Below are 17,413 nucleotides of genomic sequence, written 5' to 3' on the forward strand. Positions count from 1 at the left end.
TCCATTTAATGAAAATAATCTGCATTTGACTGAACATTAAAAAAAAATGTTTATGATGTGTCTGCTGAAGGTCATAAGGCAATGTTTCAGTCATTGAAGGGCAACATATACTTTTAAATGTAACATAACTTACAGTAGGCCTTAGCAATGATCATTTGTAGACATACATGAACAATCATAATATGCAAGTAATATATGGACATTGGGAGGACAAATACAGATGGACATGGATAGACAGTTATATGTAAATTAGATAGATAGGCAGACAGACAGACAGATAGCGACCTTAATTCTGCTTGTGAAATGTAAGCTCTTTTGATTCAAAATATTGCAACATACTTTGCTTCCTAAAATTGTACATGTGCATGATAAGCATAGGCATTACTAGACGACAATCCTTCTATGGTTTTAAATCAACATACATGGTGGGTCTCATCACATACTTTGGCACCCCCTGCTGGCCTTGACGCCACTGTGCACCTTCCACAGAACCATTGATAATTATTTGCAGAATTTGGAAACAACTTTGGGTTGGCATCCCAAACAATCACTGGCCCTGCTCAGGACATCACACAGGATCCTATGTGTGTGGCAGGAGTGCTATCAGGCAGCCCCTCCAGCTCTGAGTCAGTGGACATTCCCCTACTCATCACCCCCCCCTCAAGAATGGTCTCTACCAGGGTGTCATTCTGGATTCTTCTGTGTTTGACCTCCATGTTCCCCCCATCTGTGTGGAGACTGGACTGGTCCTCTCGTTTCAGACTGGATTTAATCTGTGCTTCTTCATAGGTCTGAGGATCCTCTGAGATTTCTGACGGAAAGCAAATCGATGTCAATACTGAGAATTTACAAAACATGAGGAAGGTATATGTGTGTGGGTATGTGTGTACCTGCAATGTTATCCTGGTCATCTTCTGAATGGTCAGTTTTTTCACTTAGTCTCCTTTGTGACTGGAGTCCAGGAGACCCCTGTTGAAGGTGAGCCCAAAACCCTGCCTAATGCAGAAGCACACAGATGTGGAAATAGAAGTCAACAAGTTAATAGGTGTTTCAGAAAAAATGAAAGATACCCTACTTGTCCAGCATTCTACTGTTTAAATGGCACGTTGCCCTCTCACCTGTTTGGGTGTCCAGAGCTGAACCCAGAACATGCGCAGGTAACCAGACAACAGAATGATACTGAGGAAGGCAAAGTTGCTGGCCACACCCACAAACGCTGACACCAGAGGAAAGTTGAATAACAGGTATCTGGAGAGGAAAGGATGAGCTACTAAATTGAACACAGTTCTGTTTGATCTAAATCATCCCAATAGCTTGCATAGATAATATTGTATGCCTGCTGTATTTCCATGAGTTGTTTTCAGATTTCAGTCATATCACAGCGTATATCAAAAACTATATGTCTAGGGAATGTATGATCATATCTGGATGTGTACATTTGCTTTGGAGGAGCCTGTGGGGGCACTAACCTGATGCCCGTGTAGTGGGCATGTATGTAGAGGTGGGCTGAGTAGATCTGCACCCTGTGGGAGTGAATCTCGATGATAGCTCCTATAGAAGGGAAGCACTGTCCAGGGGTAAAGCACATGACTGTAAGAACCCATACATAATATACATTGTCTTCAAAAACTATTTGCACCCTATCACTTTCAGCACATTTATATTGTGTTTTAGATTTAATTGTAAAATGGATTTTTTTTGCAATTTCAGGATCTAAAACTGAACAAAGTTTACAAAGGCACACACCTGTATTTATCAGGTCCCAGAATTCACACTACATGTCAGGACAAGATCCAAGCAATGAAGTTCTAGGAACTCTCTGTGATACAACTGTGGTAAGCAGATCAGGGCAAAGGTAGAAAAGCATTTCTAAAGCTTTGAGTGTTCCCAGAAGCACAGTGGCCTCAACGATTGTGAAATGAAATAAGTTCATTCTTGGAATGAAAGAAGTTCATCTAGGAAGAGTCCACCACGACTCTTTGTAGATGTCAGGGAGAGGCTGATGGATGCCACTCCTGGGTAAAAGGCTTATTACAGTCTGCTTGGAGTTTGCCAAACAGCAGTTAAAGGACTGGGACTGTCTCTGAGGTGTCCCAGCCAAAGCCCAGACTAAAAACCTTTAAGGCTGAAATGTGTTTTCACTTTGTCATTAGAGGTAATTGAGTGTAGAGTAATGGCGAAAAAGGGTGCATTTTATCCATACAACAAAATAAAATGTGCTAAAAGTGAAGGGGTGTGAATAATTTCTGAAGCCACAGTATATGTCACACACCCCTTTCTCTGTCTCTCTCATGTATTTCAGGTGACCAGTTGGATGAGAGGACACACTGGCACATCCTGTACTCACAGAGTTATCGACATAGTCCGAGTACAGCTCCATCTCCACCAGCTGCCTCTGCTCCGCTGCTCCGCTCAGGTAGGCTGGCAGGAAGAGCAGGGTTCCCAGACTCCTCAGCAGGCCCGAACGGTAATGCAGCATGGTCTGGCCAGATGGCAGGAAGACGAGACATGGTGGGGGGTGATAGAGAGCAAAGCTACCGTGTCATTTCCTTGCTGTTTATGTTCAACAGTGTTATATAGCATTCTGACATCTGGTCTATCTTGTGATATCTTAAAGGATCACGTGACAGCGGGTTAGCCTTAAGAGAGACAAGAGAAGTCATAGCATGCATATTCAGTTGCGTGGGGTGTCAGCGTGCGGCAGAGGCATACTCACAAAGCGAGAGCTGGAGGCAGAGCGGGACTGGCTGGTCTGAGACAGAGAGGCAACAGTCACCTGGGGGGTGATTTCACTTACCACTGTAGGACTGTGAGACCTTAGTTACAGGTAACTGTGTGTCTGTGTGTCTGTCTTCGGAATGACAGTCCATTAATATTTTTTGTGTGCTTGTGTGTTTGGGTGAGAGAGACAAAGAGAGAGAGAGAGACAGAAAAGGACAGAGAATGAAATAAACATATATAGAGAGAGACAGAGAAAGAGAGAGACAGAGAGGCATGTTTAGACCACTTACTGAGCGTATCGAGGAGCTAACAGTCTGGCCGCCTCTGGAGTAAAAGGTCATGGAAACCATAAACATGCCTAGCTCCTGATTGGCTGGTGACTCTGGCATGTCCAGCTCAAGACAGATCCGATAGGGCAGGCCATATGTCATTACCTATGAGGGGGAGGGTTTGAGTCACGGATGGTTGGATGGATGGAGACCAGTTGGGTGTAAGTGTGGAGGGGTGGGCACCTGGTGCTTGCCGTGCCTCAGGAGAGAGACGTTGGCGATGGGGAAGGAGCAGACGGAGCTAGAGGAGTCACAGCCCACCCTGTATGGGGTCAGCACTTATTAGGTACTATTAGTGTTTAGGTTAAAAGTATTGGGTAACAGTATATAATTGTTAACATCTGTAACACTGAGTTTGGGAGGCGTGTGTATATGTGTGTGAAACAGAGTAAGAGATTAAAATAGATGGATCGAAAAAAAACAAAATAGTGCCACCCCCCCACCTGTGGAAGTAGTGCACAGGTGTGCTGTAGGTGGCCAGAGGCATGTAGGAGTAGTAAAAGGTGCCGTAAAGGAAACTGGAGATCCACAGTAGCAGAGTCACGAAACACAGCATCACCCCCGCCTGTAACACCCTCTGACGTGTCTGCAGCATTGCCATGGCAACCCTGTCATGGAGCCACAGGAGTGCAAGTCCAATCGGGTCTTCTGTTTCACTTATGACTGGGTTGCCAGTTTCATGATGACCGTCTCCATCCATGAGATTGTCTTCCTGGTCCATGTTCTGGAGTGTTTTGATGCGATCTGATCACAAGTTGGAAACTGTACCCAGGATCACATGCAGTTTGCTATGAACACACACATTGTAAAGTATCTGGGTTGGGAGATGTGACTTATCTAAGCTTTGGAGGGATTATGGGAAGGTTAGCTGGAAACACAGAGACTGCAATGACATGGCCCAGTCATTTGAAACCACTGAGACCAATCTCAGTCAAGTGTGAACACTGAACAGACTGCATCAGATGATGAAGAAAATCTTGTCTCAATGCAGACAGACAATCATGCTACTGTTACAACTGTCCGTTTGACAATTTACTATTGGTTAGAAGTATCTAAACAATAAGAACAAGGAAAGTTAAAGCTTACTGGTGTGATTTGCTATATAACTTGTCATGAAAGTCAAATAAATGATACACAAAATGTTACGACAACAATATTGCAAAAATCACATTTCGATCTAGCTTTGTCCTTGTGTGATGGTATGAAATTAAATTAAAGGTTAAAAAAGAAATAGATCCTTGCTTGAATATGTCAAACATGTAGGTTTACTCTGTACAAGCTCACCAAAACTCCCATCACACTCACCTCAGTGACCTCAGGGCAGATCTAGAGAATTTACTTCATGTATCAAAAATATTTCCTTGGTGTTTCCCTCGCTGTGCCTTTGCACTTTCACAGTTTGTATCACAGTGTGGACAATACAATCTCATACACTTCTGTGACCTTACCAACAAGCTTTCCAATTGGCTTCTTTGAAAAACACTGTTTTGGATAGAAGCCTAGCCCTTCCCACACATTTAAAGCATACATAAGAACAGCTGCAGACCACTCTAAAAAGTTACATTATTGACAAAAGTGATATGTTTGTGGAGCTCATTTATTCACACAAATCAATTGGATTGTTATATTCTATAAACCTTTAAAGATCTTGCTCCAGTTTAACATGACATTTTAGTCAGGACGAAGAGTATCCATATTTCACTGGAATCTAGACAGTGTTAGGAAATAGGGTGGATGTTGAAATACTTCAACTTCAGCACACAACTCTTTCAGTATGCTTTCTTTGTTGTGAGAAATCCCACACCCCATATTCAGTTATTATTCCATACTGTATTATTTTATTTTCAGCATATTCTATTTTGTACATTGTGAATGTACAGAAGTTATAGACATACTATTTTAACAACATCGCCCTACATTTATTTAGAGTTAGACCCAGCAGCACCACCACTGTATCTTGAACATACCCCCCGCAAGTACATTATTCGTAGCTCCTCCCACCTCATGCACAGTGTTGTGTCCTGGTTGTTTCTGGAAAACGGCAACATTGAATCCATTGTGTAGTCCTTTCAGCTTGGGAAGCTTTGGATGTTGTAACAACGTTGTATAGTCGAACAGGGGAGAGAAACATCCTGTTACATAATCTAGCGTCCATTTTGCGTTTTTATTCGTATCCATCGGCAGGTCACCATGGACGTTGGATTTCTCCGTTGTCCGGCAATCCTCTGCCTGACTCTGGCCTTAATGGGTTCGGTACTGGGCTCGGATGGGGATTTAGACAAACCATTAATCGGGGCGCCCGGTTCTGCAGTCCGTTTGTCAGACTCGGACCCAGGTCTAAAAAAGGCTCTCAAGTTTGCCGAGGAGCGTTATAACATGGGGTCTAATGCAATGCACGTTCGCAGAGTTAGTAAAATCCTCTCTGCCAGCAAACAGGTGAGAATATTATTGTGTGTTTATTAAATAGACAACGTATGCCTAATAGAAAATGTCTACCACATCGTTTGCCAAAAACAATGCATTTTGAGAAATTAAGTAGGCTATATAACGCAAGGTTGTCGACAATGTACGTTTTGGGTTTTGTAGGCTACGTGTTTTGTGTTGTAAACAACCCAGGGAATTATGCGGCTGCTCCGTTTAAATGGGCAATTTATGTCACATGGTCCTGTGCGTCTAACCTGCGTAAAACCGGTGCAGTCTGTTGATCAAGCAAAAACAATCTGTTAACGCATTTCAAAGGTGTGAATAACTGAATAATTAAACAAATACATACACGAATGAATAAATACATGTACAACTGTGTAAATATATATTAATTAATAGGGTAAAATAATAGTAAGATTACAGAATAAATAATAATAATAATAAATGTATTCTACATTCATTTTGTAACTTTTGTAGACTACCAGGTGAACTGATGAGTTTTGAAATAATTGTTGGCTCTCCTTGTAATATCAAGATGAAGATATTGAGTCCATTCCTTGGTACATCTTCTACCCTTTTGTATATGTTATGATAGTGGTCTTATCGGTAAAAACAACCATACGTTCTTTATAAAATATAGTTTACCTGACTCTGAGCATAAGTATGTGCTAACTTTGAATGTGTCTATATTTCAGTTGGTGAAGGGAATTCGTTACACCATCACAGTGGAGCTGAGTAATACGCAGTGTAAGAAGTCTGCTGTGTTGAGGACCTGTGATTTCTACCCTGAGCTTCACAAACTGAAGGTAAAGTTACACAGAACCCTATACCTCCAATACCCTATACCTCCAATACCCTATACCTCCAATACCCTATACCTCCAATACCCTATACCTCCAATACCCTATACCTCCAATACCCTATACCTCCAATACCCTATACCTCCAATACCCTATACCTCCAATACTTATAACCCTATACCTCCAATACTTATAACCCTATACCTCCAATACTTATAAGTCTGCTGGTAAACTATGTCATCAAATTTAACTTCATTTGGACTGTGTGCTTGGACTATATCAATACATATTGTTCAACAGCTCTGCAAATGTGAACACTGGCCAACATTAATACAAAAAAGAGAAGCTTAGCGACCTTTGTAAGATTTACAGTATTTGTGCATGGTACATATGCTTGTGTTTGTTTTGATAATTAAACCACCTCCCTCTACTACACCCACAATTAGTCATGTGACTAAGACCTTGTGATTATTACTACCACCTCATGACTTGTATTTGACTCCCAGTTACCCTCTCTGTTGTACATCTGCTATCATACTGTTTGCTGTCTACTATCTGTCCCAGGGCTCAGACAAAATGTGATTATTATTGTCTCTTGAGGTTTAGAGAACTGTATTTTAAATAGATGAAGCTCAGTTGTACAATTTATATTGTTATCCATGGATCGTTCCGTGTAAATACAGTATACAAATATATTTGTGCAGTGTACAAATATAATTGAACAAACAACAAACAAAACCATTTCTTTCATAATCACTCGTAGAACGGCATCTTTTTACAGCATCCGCCATACTCTCATATTCTTTTACTGCACAGTCAATAACTAATAACCTAATAACAATTAGGATTGTATAAGAAACATAAACATAGATTGTCCTCTAATGTTGAGCCTTTTGTCCCTACGGTCAGACGGAAGTGTGTGTGTTTGAGGTTTGGGACATTCCATGGCAGAGCACCTCCACCCTGCTCAAACAGAAATGCAAACCGGCAGGTCAGTGGAAAATTGGACATCCATCTCTGGAAACAAGGTCACAGTGACGCTGTCAAAGGGCTTATTTATCTTTTGGGGATTGCATTGTGTATGACAGGCCTGTATTTACTGGACATAGGTTAAGTTACTTCATTGAGAGCATTTTTGGTCCAGTGTAGGATTAATCTGGGATTTCAACTTCCTGTCGTACTTTGACATATTATTTTACTGTACTGTCAAATAACTGTTACGATTATGATTATAAACATTGCTTCTTCCAATGTTTGTCTGGTCTAGTGGAGTCCAAGGAGACCAACCAGGTAGACTTCCTACCTCTGGCCACCAGCAAGCCTGCAGAAGCCTCTGTGGAGCTCTTGGGCCAGTTCAAAGCCTTTGTGGTCAAATACAACCGCACCTACCGGAGCCAAGAGGGTGAGAGACAGAATAAGACTAAATGCATTATTATAGATAATATGTAAATGAATGATCACTTGTAAAAATTAAAGGCATTACTTTTATGACCATTGCTTTTGGCAACGATGCTGTCTTACAATGTTGTGTGTGATAGTGAGTTTATTTCATCAGAAGCTCAGGGCTGAGCCCGTTCTCACACAGGCTGACTTGAATCTACAATTTGCTCTTTGATTATTCTTAGTTTTTATGTGTCATTGCCTCCCTGACCCTGGGATGATGTCATGTGTCATTTTCAATGTGACCGTTGACTCCACAGAGGCTGATCGACGCCTGCGTATCTTCCACCAAAACCTCAAGACGGCAGAGAAGCTGCAGTCTCTGGACCAGGGCTCAGCAGAGTATGGGGTCACCAAGTTCAGCGACCTCACAGGTATGTGTATACAACATGACTAAACACACAATATCTCATCTTTTGAAGTTGCTATTTGGTCAATTTTAGTGTTGTAAATATGAAAATCCTTTTTGTTCCTCACCTGTAATTGTGCCCCATTCTGTCTACCTCACTGTCTTTTCTCTCCCTGTCTGTCTCCATATCTCTCCCTCTATGATATTCCCTCTTTCCTGCTCTCCCCCTTTCTAAATCCAGAGGAGGAGTTTCGGTCTCTGTACCTGAATCCCCTCTTGAGCCAGTGGACCCTCCACAAACCAATGAAGCCAGCTGCTCGACCTCATGGTCCCGCTCCTCCCAGCTGGGATTGGAGAGAGCATGGAGCAGTCAACCCTGTCAAGAACCAGGTAGGTGGCCTCACATGTGGCCCTTGGAAGAACATGAAAAAGCTGAGAACATGAAGCTAATAGTATGTGTGTGTGTGTGTTTCAGGGTATGTGTGGGTCCTGCTGGGCATTTTCAGTGATTGGTAACATTGAGGGTCAGTGGTTCATCAAGAGAGGAAGTCTGCTGTCACTCTCTGAACAAGGTCAAACATCTACTCATAGATCCAGCATTTACACAGCCATCCTTAACACTAACCTTTTGTAGCTGAGTTTTTCTAAAACACATTTGATTTATTGGTTGAATGATCTGTCATTTACAGAGCTGGTGGACTGTGATAGGATGGACCAGGCGTGCGGGGGTGGGCTGCCATCAAATGCTTATGAGGCCATTGAGAAGCTGGGTGAGGACTGGTGGTGGTGAACCACTCTGGAAGGGATTTGCATGTCATTCTGACTCATACTATGATTTTATAACCTATCAGTCCCAAGTCAGTAAGTAAGTACATTTTATTTATATAGCACACTAACACAGCAAAGGCTGACCGAGGTGCCGAACAAAAGCACCAAAAATAATAATAACAAAGATACCATAAAATAGTAAAAACAAAATACAAACAGTCAATAACAGTAAAATAAGTAACATCACAACTCAAGAGGTAGTGGGAAACGCAAGTGCATATAAGTGTGTTTCAAGTCCTAAGGATTCAATATTGTAAAATGTAATTATTGTCTGTTCCCTGGTTGTTGTCTCTAGGAGGCCTGGAAACAGAGACAGACTACAACTACACAGGGAAGAAGCAGAGCTGTGACTTCACCACGGGCAAGGTGGCCGCCTACATCAACAGCTCTGTGGAGCTTTCCAAGGATGAGAATGGTGAGTGGGAGGAGATGGAGAACTGGAGAGGAAAGGGGGGGGGAGAGAAGGGTCAAGAAGGAATAGAAACATGGATGGAAACATGGATGCGTTGGTTGATGTAAGTTGGGGGTTCAGATGGCTGAGTGGTTAGGGAATCGGGCTATCAATCAGAAGGTTGCCGGATAGATTCCTGGCTGTGCAAAATGATGTTGTGTCTTTGGGCAAGGCACTTCACCCTACTTGCCTCGGGGAGAATGTCCCTGTACTTACTGTAAGTCGCTCTGGATAAGAGCGTCTGCTAAATGACTAAATGTAAGTTGAATGCTTTTAAGGATTGGTCTTGATTATCATCTCTTTTCCGATATAGAAATTGCTGCTTGGCTGGCTGAAAATGGACCTGTCTCTGTGGCCCTAAACGCTTTCGCCATGCAGGTAACAGATGCAAAACTACTGCTGTATGCTTCACTGTCCTCATGTTGACATTCAAGTGTGTGATGCAAACAGTGGTGTTTGTGTTGACATGTGCTTATGTACTTGAGAAGTTTCTAATATATTGTCTGACTCGAATCTCCATCCCTCCAATCCCAGTTCTACAGAAAGGGTGTGTCTCACCCTTTAAAGATCTTCTGCAACCCCTGGATGATCGACCATGCAGTGCTGCTAGTGGGATACGGAGAACGTAAGACTAACCATACATTTAAGTTTGACACACTGCCTTGTGTTCAGTTGTTAAAAAAAGAATGTTGTTTTTGCTTTCCTGCTCCCTTAGGTAATGGCACTCCATTCTGGGCAATCAAGAACAGCTGGGGAGAGGACTATGGAGAACAGGTGATAGGAAGATTGTATTTTCTAAATGTCTGCCACAACATGTTTAGGATAGGTCATGTCATGTGACAGTGTGTAGAAATTAGTGTTGTCACACACGTTGGTATTGAGATCCTGTTTTGTTGTTTATGCAGGGTTACTACTATCTGTACAAAGGATCCAAACTCTGTGGTATCAACAAGATGTGCTCTTCCGCTGTGGTCAACTAGAAACTAAAGGAGTTACACCCACACACATTCATGCCATCCAAATTATGTTTTGACTTCCATCCATATTTCTCTCATACACAAATTAAAGAAAGAAAAAAAAATGAACAAGAAAACTCCTTCCAGGCTTCTAACCCTTCTCACCTCCCCACCCAGATATGTACTCTAGTAAGAGTCAGGCTGAATCTGGCACTGTCCTGCTGATCCTGTCTTAACAAGAATGGCTGAATTTCGTTCAACTCACCTCACATCTAATCTTTAACATATAATCTTCATTATGCAGTAATTTAATATTTAATATGAATTGAGATTACATTTTGGTTTGTTTGTAAATAGATTTTATTGAATAGTATTGAGGAAGAATGTCATAACTTTTAGGAAAATCATTTCCATGATCTACCTTTAAAGTAAACTGATCAAGCATTAGCGTGGACATGATGGTAGACACTATGCTTAGATAGGGCCTACCTGTCATGTCATGAGTGTCCCTAGCTGTTGCTGCTGTTCATGCTGATGCTGTGGAATTATCTGGAATAGCTGGATTATTAATGTTTATACATCTGTGCAAGATTTCTTTGTTCCTTTCCCTTAATGTTATGTGCAATACCATTTCAATTATTTCCCTGTGGTAACTGGTAAACATGAAATAGTAAATAAGGATTGCATGGATTGGAATTGATGAAGTATGAAACATGTATGAATTGTTATTGCAGTGCATACGATCAAATAAAAGTTGAATAAAATGACTTATTTATTCACCGTATTGTGCCATTTTTCAAGGCCGCCTTTAACAAGGCAGTTCTTGAACGTAACACGAACACCAAACGGACTACACCTCCCATAAAGCCAAAATTACGTCATTAATGTCCGACAGCAGCAACATGCATGTCTTGTTTGCCTAAAAATAATCTAAACGTGATTTTTGGATCGTTGATTCAAGAATCCACAGAATCCTCCGTCAAAGAAACTAAACGATTGTTTTTCAACTTTCAAGGTATCTTTGGGAGTGCTTTACCATCCATTCAAATAATTTGCGTGGTGACTCTGTGTTAGCTTGCTAGCTAGGCAGTACGTAGTAGAAGGCATGTTAGCTAACGACGTAGCAAAAATGTTAGATTCAATGCTACATGCTCTTTTTATGTGTCATATTAACAGAATTGAATAAATGTAGGTTATTTTAATGAGCCAACATGATAGTCACAGACGCCAACTAGTCAGCTCAATAGTTTTTTTTAACCCCCCTCCATGTGGAATAGGTACCTAACTACATAGCCAACTTCTTATTCCAACGTTTCTGTACTCCTCTTGTCAGCTGGCGAAGCATACCAAGTCGAACACTCAGCTATGTCTCAAGCTACCAAACGCAAACACGTCGTCAAAGAGGTTCTAGGAGATTTTGTCACTCCAGCTGATAACCAACAGATTGTAAAGGTAAGTGTGCAGTCAAAACTCTCAGGTGGGGTGTGGTATTTCCCCACATAGAATTTGTTTTTTGTCCCCCTCACCTTTCAAAACTGTCACGGTACGTCATCGGGGAAGGAACGAGTGGAACCAAAAATACAGAAGACATGTGACTTGACAGGTCATCAGACAAACTAACCTCAACCCCACCTCACTGAAGCACCCCACCCACTTGCTCACAGTCGCCCTCCTAGTTTGTCTTGTAAGTCAAGTCTTATTGCATTCTGAAACATTCTTCATCAGGTTATGGGAAGCCGTGGAAACAACCTGCACGAGGCTGTCACAGCTCAAGGCGAGAACTTTCTTGTTAGCATGCCTACCAAGTTCCGTAAAAACCTCTGGATCAAGAGAGGTAATCTCGTTACATCCTACTACATGGTTGCACAGTCTGGTCAACATTAAACCAACGCCCCAGTACAATCTCAATTAAAAGCACATAGATGACATGCCCAGTTCTGCATGGCTGCTCAATCTGTATATGGCTCTCCGTAGGTGATTATGTGATTGTGGATCCCATAGAAGAGGGAGAGAAAGTGAAGGCTGAGATCAGCTTCATACTCTACAGGGACAACATTCAGCATCTTCAGAAACAGCAGCTGTGGTGAGTAACACACACCAGGACATTCAGATTCACACCACAGGAACACCACATTTTTATCCCTGTATTTCTACTTGCTCATTGTGGTAACGTGGATCGTACCATTTTCTAGGCCAGAGGGGTTCACAGTAGAGACGTTGACAGAGGAGAGGAAAGAAGGACAGCAGCGGAAGGAGGAGGTTACAGGAGAAGAGGAGGGTAGTGGTCATGGCAGCGAGTCTGATGATGATGAGAGCGATCTCTTTGTCAACACCAACCGCTGCACTTACCAGTACAGCGAGAGCGAGGATGAGACTGAGGAGGAGGAGGATGGGAAGGATGAAAAGGACAGACCAGAACAGCTTGTACTGGGAATTTGAAAAGTGACTTATACACTTTTGTGGACCAACACAGACATGAACACCAATGATCTCAGACCTTCTGCTGCCTTATGGATGTAGTTAGACATGCTATCACTGAAACGGCTGATTTCTCCAAACCATTGAAACCAGGAAATCATTCACAGTTCTGTCGTATTTATCCGGTTATTTAAAGAAACGTAAACGGCCTGTTAGATATGTTGTTTGTAATCTGGTATGAGAACTGAATCCTATTGACATGCCTCTACTATGAAAAACAAATGTGAATCTTCTGACCCATGTAAGACAAAAGAATTACTGTCCCTACTCTGACCAAGAAATACATTTTGTGGAAAAGGTCAGTTTCAGACATTCCTGATTGAGTAACTGAGGATTTTTGTTATGTGTACATACTGTGTAATAAATTAATTTTTAAGGTCTTTAAATGAGTCATGAAAGTTTTCCTGTTGAGACTGGCACAATGATTGTGGGGATATCATGTTACAGAACACAAGCTCACTAGCATGACTTTCTGTTAACCTTTCTTAGTAGTTTATATAGGATGTTCACATTAAGGACTAAAGTATACATATTTATCTTGGTGTTTATAATGAATCAGTTCATGATGAATACATTAACATTAGAGTTCCAATGAAGAGCAAGTAGATATTAAAGTTTAAATGTTTTATTTGAATATACTTTCTCGGATGATCAAATAAAGTTGTGAAATTGGTCCCCGTGCATGTAAAATGAGAATGAAACTCCTCAGAATAACCCGAACGACCAGAAACCGAAACCCATTGTAAAAAAGCTAGATAAATAAAGAGTTGAGGTAAAAAGGCCCAAAGGCCATTACAAATACTTACACATAATGCAGGTAATGATAGTGGTGATATTAAGCATCATAAATACATGGATCATATATTATTAAAGTTTAGTCATTAAACAGATGGTCTTATCCAGAGCGACTTACAGTAAGTACAGGGACATTCTCTCTCCCCCCCCCCCCCCCCCGAGGCAAGTAGGGTGGGACACAAAAAAAGACAACTTCATTTTGCACGGCCAGGAATCGAACTGTCAACCTTCAGATTAGTAGCCCGATTCCCTAACCGCTTAGCCATCTCACACATTATGTAATGTCTAAATGTGAAATAGTGTCCTGTTTAATATTTTATGGCAGATCCCTTTGTAAACCCTTTCCCAACACTCTCCTCCACTCTCAGTGTGGCGTTGATGCACTGAGACTTTGTCGCCATGAGATCCATCCAAATCTGTGTTATCTGGGCTGGATTTCGCTTATGGACAACGAGGATGGAATGGTACTTGCATGGTTGCTCCGCTTCCTTTTTGAAAAAGTCAAAAGTGAGGAATGCAGGGTGGTGGATGGGACTGACACCAAGCCTCTGAAGGCACATGCCCACGTAAACGTCATCTATTGGGAAGAGGTGGACTCTGCGGGACACCTGGTTCAGACGCCTGGCCAGGAAGCTAGAGTAAACTACACCTCCCCCACCGGCATATGCAGGGTACAAACCCTTATAGAGGCTGCCTGGAATGAAGTACTTTACAGATTCATCCCTGATAGGGTTGGCTGCACCAATGACGTCCCCCACCATTAAGCTCCTCAGGCCCCTGGTCCCTCTTGCCTGGCTCATTTGCTCCTGAAGGTAGTCCAGCAAGGCTGGCGTTTGAACCAAAACGTCATCGTCCCCTTTGAAAACAAACTGAGTGCGAGGACAGAAGTGGGAGAACCAGTCCCAGAAAAGCACATCTTTCAGAGTGAGGTTGAAGAAGGAGTCGTGGAAGCCCCACTGGAGGATGTCCTGGTACTGCTGGCTTTCCAGCTCTAACAGTGGCAACACATTCAATGCTGCCTTTGCCCGATTTTTCCCCAGTAGAAACACCCGCTGGACTAACCCACCCCGCCCCCGCTTCCCCAACACCCAGCCCGTCTGGCCCCACGTTTGCCGGATGGCCTGGCGATTAGCAAAGTTTTCTTCCTGTGATTTGATGGCCAGTAAGAGAAGAGGGGCCTGCGGATTGCCCTCTGCCCTTCCCCATTTTTCACAGCTCCTGGCAGGCTCTCTGAGGACAGGGTACTCCCTCTGGTGCATGTAACGCACAAAATCTCTCAAGTGGCTCGGCAGCTTTTCAAAATCGGCCATTTGAGACTCTGGAGAGGACACTATGCTCAATGAGAAGCGGGACCTCTCTGATGTGTCTTTTACGATGCTGCTGTTCCTGGCTCCCACGGTGGAGTGGGACCTCAGGATGGGGTTGTACTGGCGGTCAATGAGCTGCTGGAGCTGATTCCAGAGAGCATCCTTGTTTGGCTGGAGGGCCCAAAAAGTATTGGTGGGTATAGGGGCATTGCCATCATTTCTAAAGCTACCAGGGGCAATAAAGTGGGTATCCAATGCGCCTGAGATGGTGCTGGTGGTGGAGGTCATGTTGAAGCACACCATCACAGCAACGTAGGTAATCAGCAATGCCAGCAAGATGCAGGGCATACACAGGCACAGGAGCACCCGACGCCACCGACAATAGCAAAACGCCATTCAGCTAGAGGAGGGGATAGAGGAAGAGTTCAAATGACATAAGTGGATCTGATTATGTGTGCCTTGTCATACTGAATGGTCTGGTTAATATTACAGTGTATTCTCTAGATTCAGGTGACAACATATGTAAGCAGGTATCGAAATAGTTCAAACAACAACTACATTTGGATAACTTATTAAAACCATGCGTACATATCGGAGTACTGCACAGCTGGAAAGCTTACCCCAGAAAGTCTATTTATACAATTACAAGACCTCACAGGTGAATGTTTTCCCCCTTGTCCCTAAAAGCAATATTCCACAGCCACACCAATGCTAACCCAAACCTTACACCCACAGAGCTATTATCTCCTACATTAGGCTACCTGACAAGCCTGTGTCTAGTAAACTGGTTCATTGTGTTTTTGGAGGGGGGGAATAACTTTTGTCAATATGTTTTGATATTTTAAAAGTGTAATGTTGATCATTTCTGAAATAATCTAATATAACATTTGAAATTCGGACAACGGTTCAAAGTATAATTCACTAAAATGTGACTTACCTTTTAAAAGGAACGTTTATCTATTTTCCAAAGGACAGTAGTCAGCGTTTTCCTCTGCACAATAATGTCACAGGATAATGTCACTGGAGACTAGTCATATTCATTATCTTAATTTAGTTTTTAAATGATTAAATAATCCAAATCAACACCAAGTAAGGAGTCGTGTCCGATTTCTTGACTCCTGATTGCTGAAGGTGCGTTTAGATGTATCTCTGTCACAAGTTTGAATAGCAGGACAGCGTTTGTCAGAAGCCAAAGAGAGAATTTGAATGCGGACGAACTACATCCAGACAGAAACTCATTATGATCTCTTCCTGATTAGTCCTTATAGCCTACCTATTCAGAAGCTGTTTACATTTTAGTCAGAACGTTACGTTCTCAAGTCGCCCATGATGATTGGCTGAACGCATTGCAAAATGAAAAGTTTTACATTGATAACATGTGACATTTTACATAGATAATCTATGGTCAAATTCCCCAATCCTCTCAGTTCCGCTCTATCTTCAATATTATTTTATGCCAAATGTATTTATTTAATGGAGTACGAGCTCGACTGCTAGTCTACCTTTTCTCGCCCGAGCCGAATAAGGAGTTTTGTACTTTAAACGAACGAACTCTATGCTCTGCTGCCACTTTGATTAGCCTATCAACTAAATTCTCTCAAATGTTAGAAACACTTTGTTTGGGTTTGGTTAGCTACTGTTGCTGGTGTATGGGTGTATTCGAAATGGCAAGCATTGTCCATGTCAGTAGTCCTAAATTGATTACTGCAGCGTCTAGTCTGCTGTAAAACGTAACCAAGTAAACGTATTGTCTGCATATGCGCTTAAAATAGCTTACCTTTCACAGGTAAGCTATAGTGTCACAATTTTTTTCTGCAGAAAAAAAATAGTGACTATTGAAATAACAAACAACATTCATTGCCTATTGATCCTAATGAAAACTCGTTACTCCATTAAAAGCTGTCGAACCTATTGACTAACATATTTATATCCTCACTCCCCATAAAATATTTATTTATTTAGACTTTTAAATAATCCTGTCTGAGGCTTGTGTGTACCGGACTGCTCATACGGGATAAAGACTGAAGAACGTGAGCTCTAATTAACTTTCACACAGAAATACGAATAGGCCTACAGTGAAGAGTAAACAGTCAATGTATAAATGGTGGGGCTAAACATTCCGTTTCATATTGAACTCACTGCATCCATAATTGGGAATATAAAGGCTCACTAATTACACAAGTTCTGTCGAGTAGTCCCTGATCACAAATATGACAGAAAGGCACTCCACATTCCAAGACAATGAGATAACAGATAACAGAGTGTTTTAAGCAATAAGTCTGACTCAAATGACTTATTGCTTAAAACACTCTGCTTTTGCACTGCACCACAACATGGTATCTTGTACATTTGTATTTTTTGTAATATTTGTATTTTTATATTGTAATTTACGGCAACTTATATTTATTCCACTTAGTACTGCTAGTCTATGTACCCTTAGTATAGTTAGTCCACATATTTAAATTTTAGGTATATGTTTATTGTATGCACCTTCCTGCCAAAGCAAATTCCTTGTCTGTGCAAACTTTCATGGCG

At 41.8% G+C, this 17,413-nt stretch overlaps 3 protein-coding genes across 4 annotated transcripts; 1 reads left to right on the forward strand and 2 right to left on the reverse strand.

The window, feature by feature from the left end:
* Positions 1-9: 9 nt before the first annotated feature.
* On the reverse strand, positions 10-4,408 carry LOC136954146 (seipin-like). Of its 2 annotated transcripts, XM_067247701.1 has the most exons (10): positions 4,356-4,408; positions 3,494-3,812; positions 3,234-3,312; positions 3,012-3,155; positions 2,717-2,752; positions 2,348-2,482; positions 1,470-1,567; positions 1,119-1,248; positions 891-996; positions 10-811 (listed from the first exon to the last, which is right to left on the reverse strand). In XM_067247701.1, exons 2-10 carry the CDS (start codon positions 3,769-3,771, stop codon positions 561-563), a joined length of 1,257 nt encoding a protein of 418 aa, XP_067103802.1. In that variant the 5' UTR covers positions 3,772-3,812; positions 4,356-4,408; the 3' UTR covers positions 10-560. The 2 variants fall into 2 exon arrangements, with proteins under 2 accessions (XP_067103802.1, XP_067103803.1); XM_067247702.1 differs by lacking the exon at positions 2,717-2,752.
* Positions 4,409-5,045: 637 nt separating this feature from the next.
* eif1ad (eukaryotic translation initiation factor 1A domain containing) lies at positions 5,046-13,156 on the forward strand. The gene is made up of 18 exons (XM_067248113.1): positions 5,046-5,486; positions 6,170-6,280; positions 7,184-7,265; positions 7,542-7,676; positions 7,975-8,088; positions 8,305-8,453; positions 8,539-8,635; positions 8,753-8,833; positions 9,187-9,306; positions 9,656-9,720; positions 9,877-9,967; positions 10,058-10,116; positions 10,248-10,319; positions 11,184-11,313; positions 11,632-11,750; positions 12,024-12,132; positions 12,273-12,381; positions 12,491-13,156. The coding sequence occupies exons 1-18, from the start codon at positions 5,241-5,243 to the stop codon at positions 12,735-12,737; spliced, it is 2,136 nt and encodes a 711-aa protein (XP_067104214.1). The 5' UTR covers positions 5,046-5,240; the 3' UTR covers positions 12,738-13,156.
* A 592-nt stretch (positions 13,157-13,748) lies between these two features.
* Positions 13,749-16,091, reverse strand: si:dkey-160o24.3 (N-acetyllactosaminide beta-1,3-N-acetylglucosaminyltransferase 2). Its single transcript, XM_067247934.1, has 2 exons — positions 15,816-16,091; positions 13,749-15,278 (listed from the first exon to the last, which is right to left on the reverse strand). The coding sequence occupies exon 2, from the start codon at positions 15,272-15,274 to the stop codon at positions 13,880-13,882; it is 1,395 nt and encodes a 464-aa protein (XP_067104035.1). The 5' UTR covers positions 15,275-15,278; positions 15,816-16,091; the 3' UTR covers positions 13,749-13,879.
* Positions 16,092-17,413: the final 1,322 nt, after the last annotated feature.

This window comes from Osmerus mordax, chromosome 12 (assembly GCF_038355195.1).
Source record: "Osmerus mordax isolate fOsmMor3 chromosome 12, fOsmMor3.pri, whole genome shotgun sequence".
Taxonomy (NCBI): domain Eukaryota; kingdom Metazoa; phylum Chordata; class Actinopteri; order Osmeriformes; family Osmeridae; genus Osmerus; species Osmerus mordax.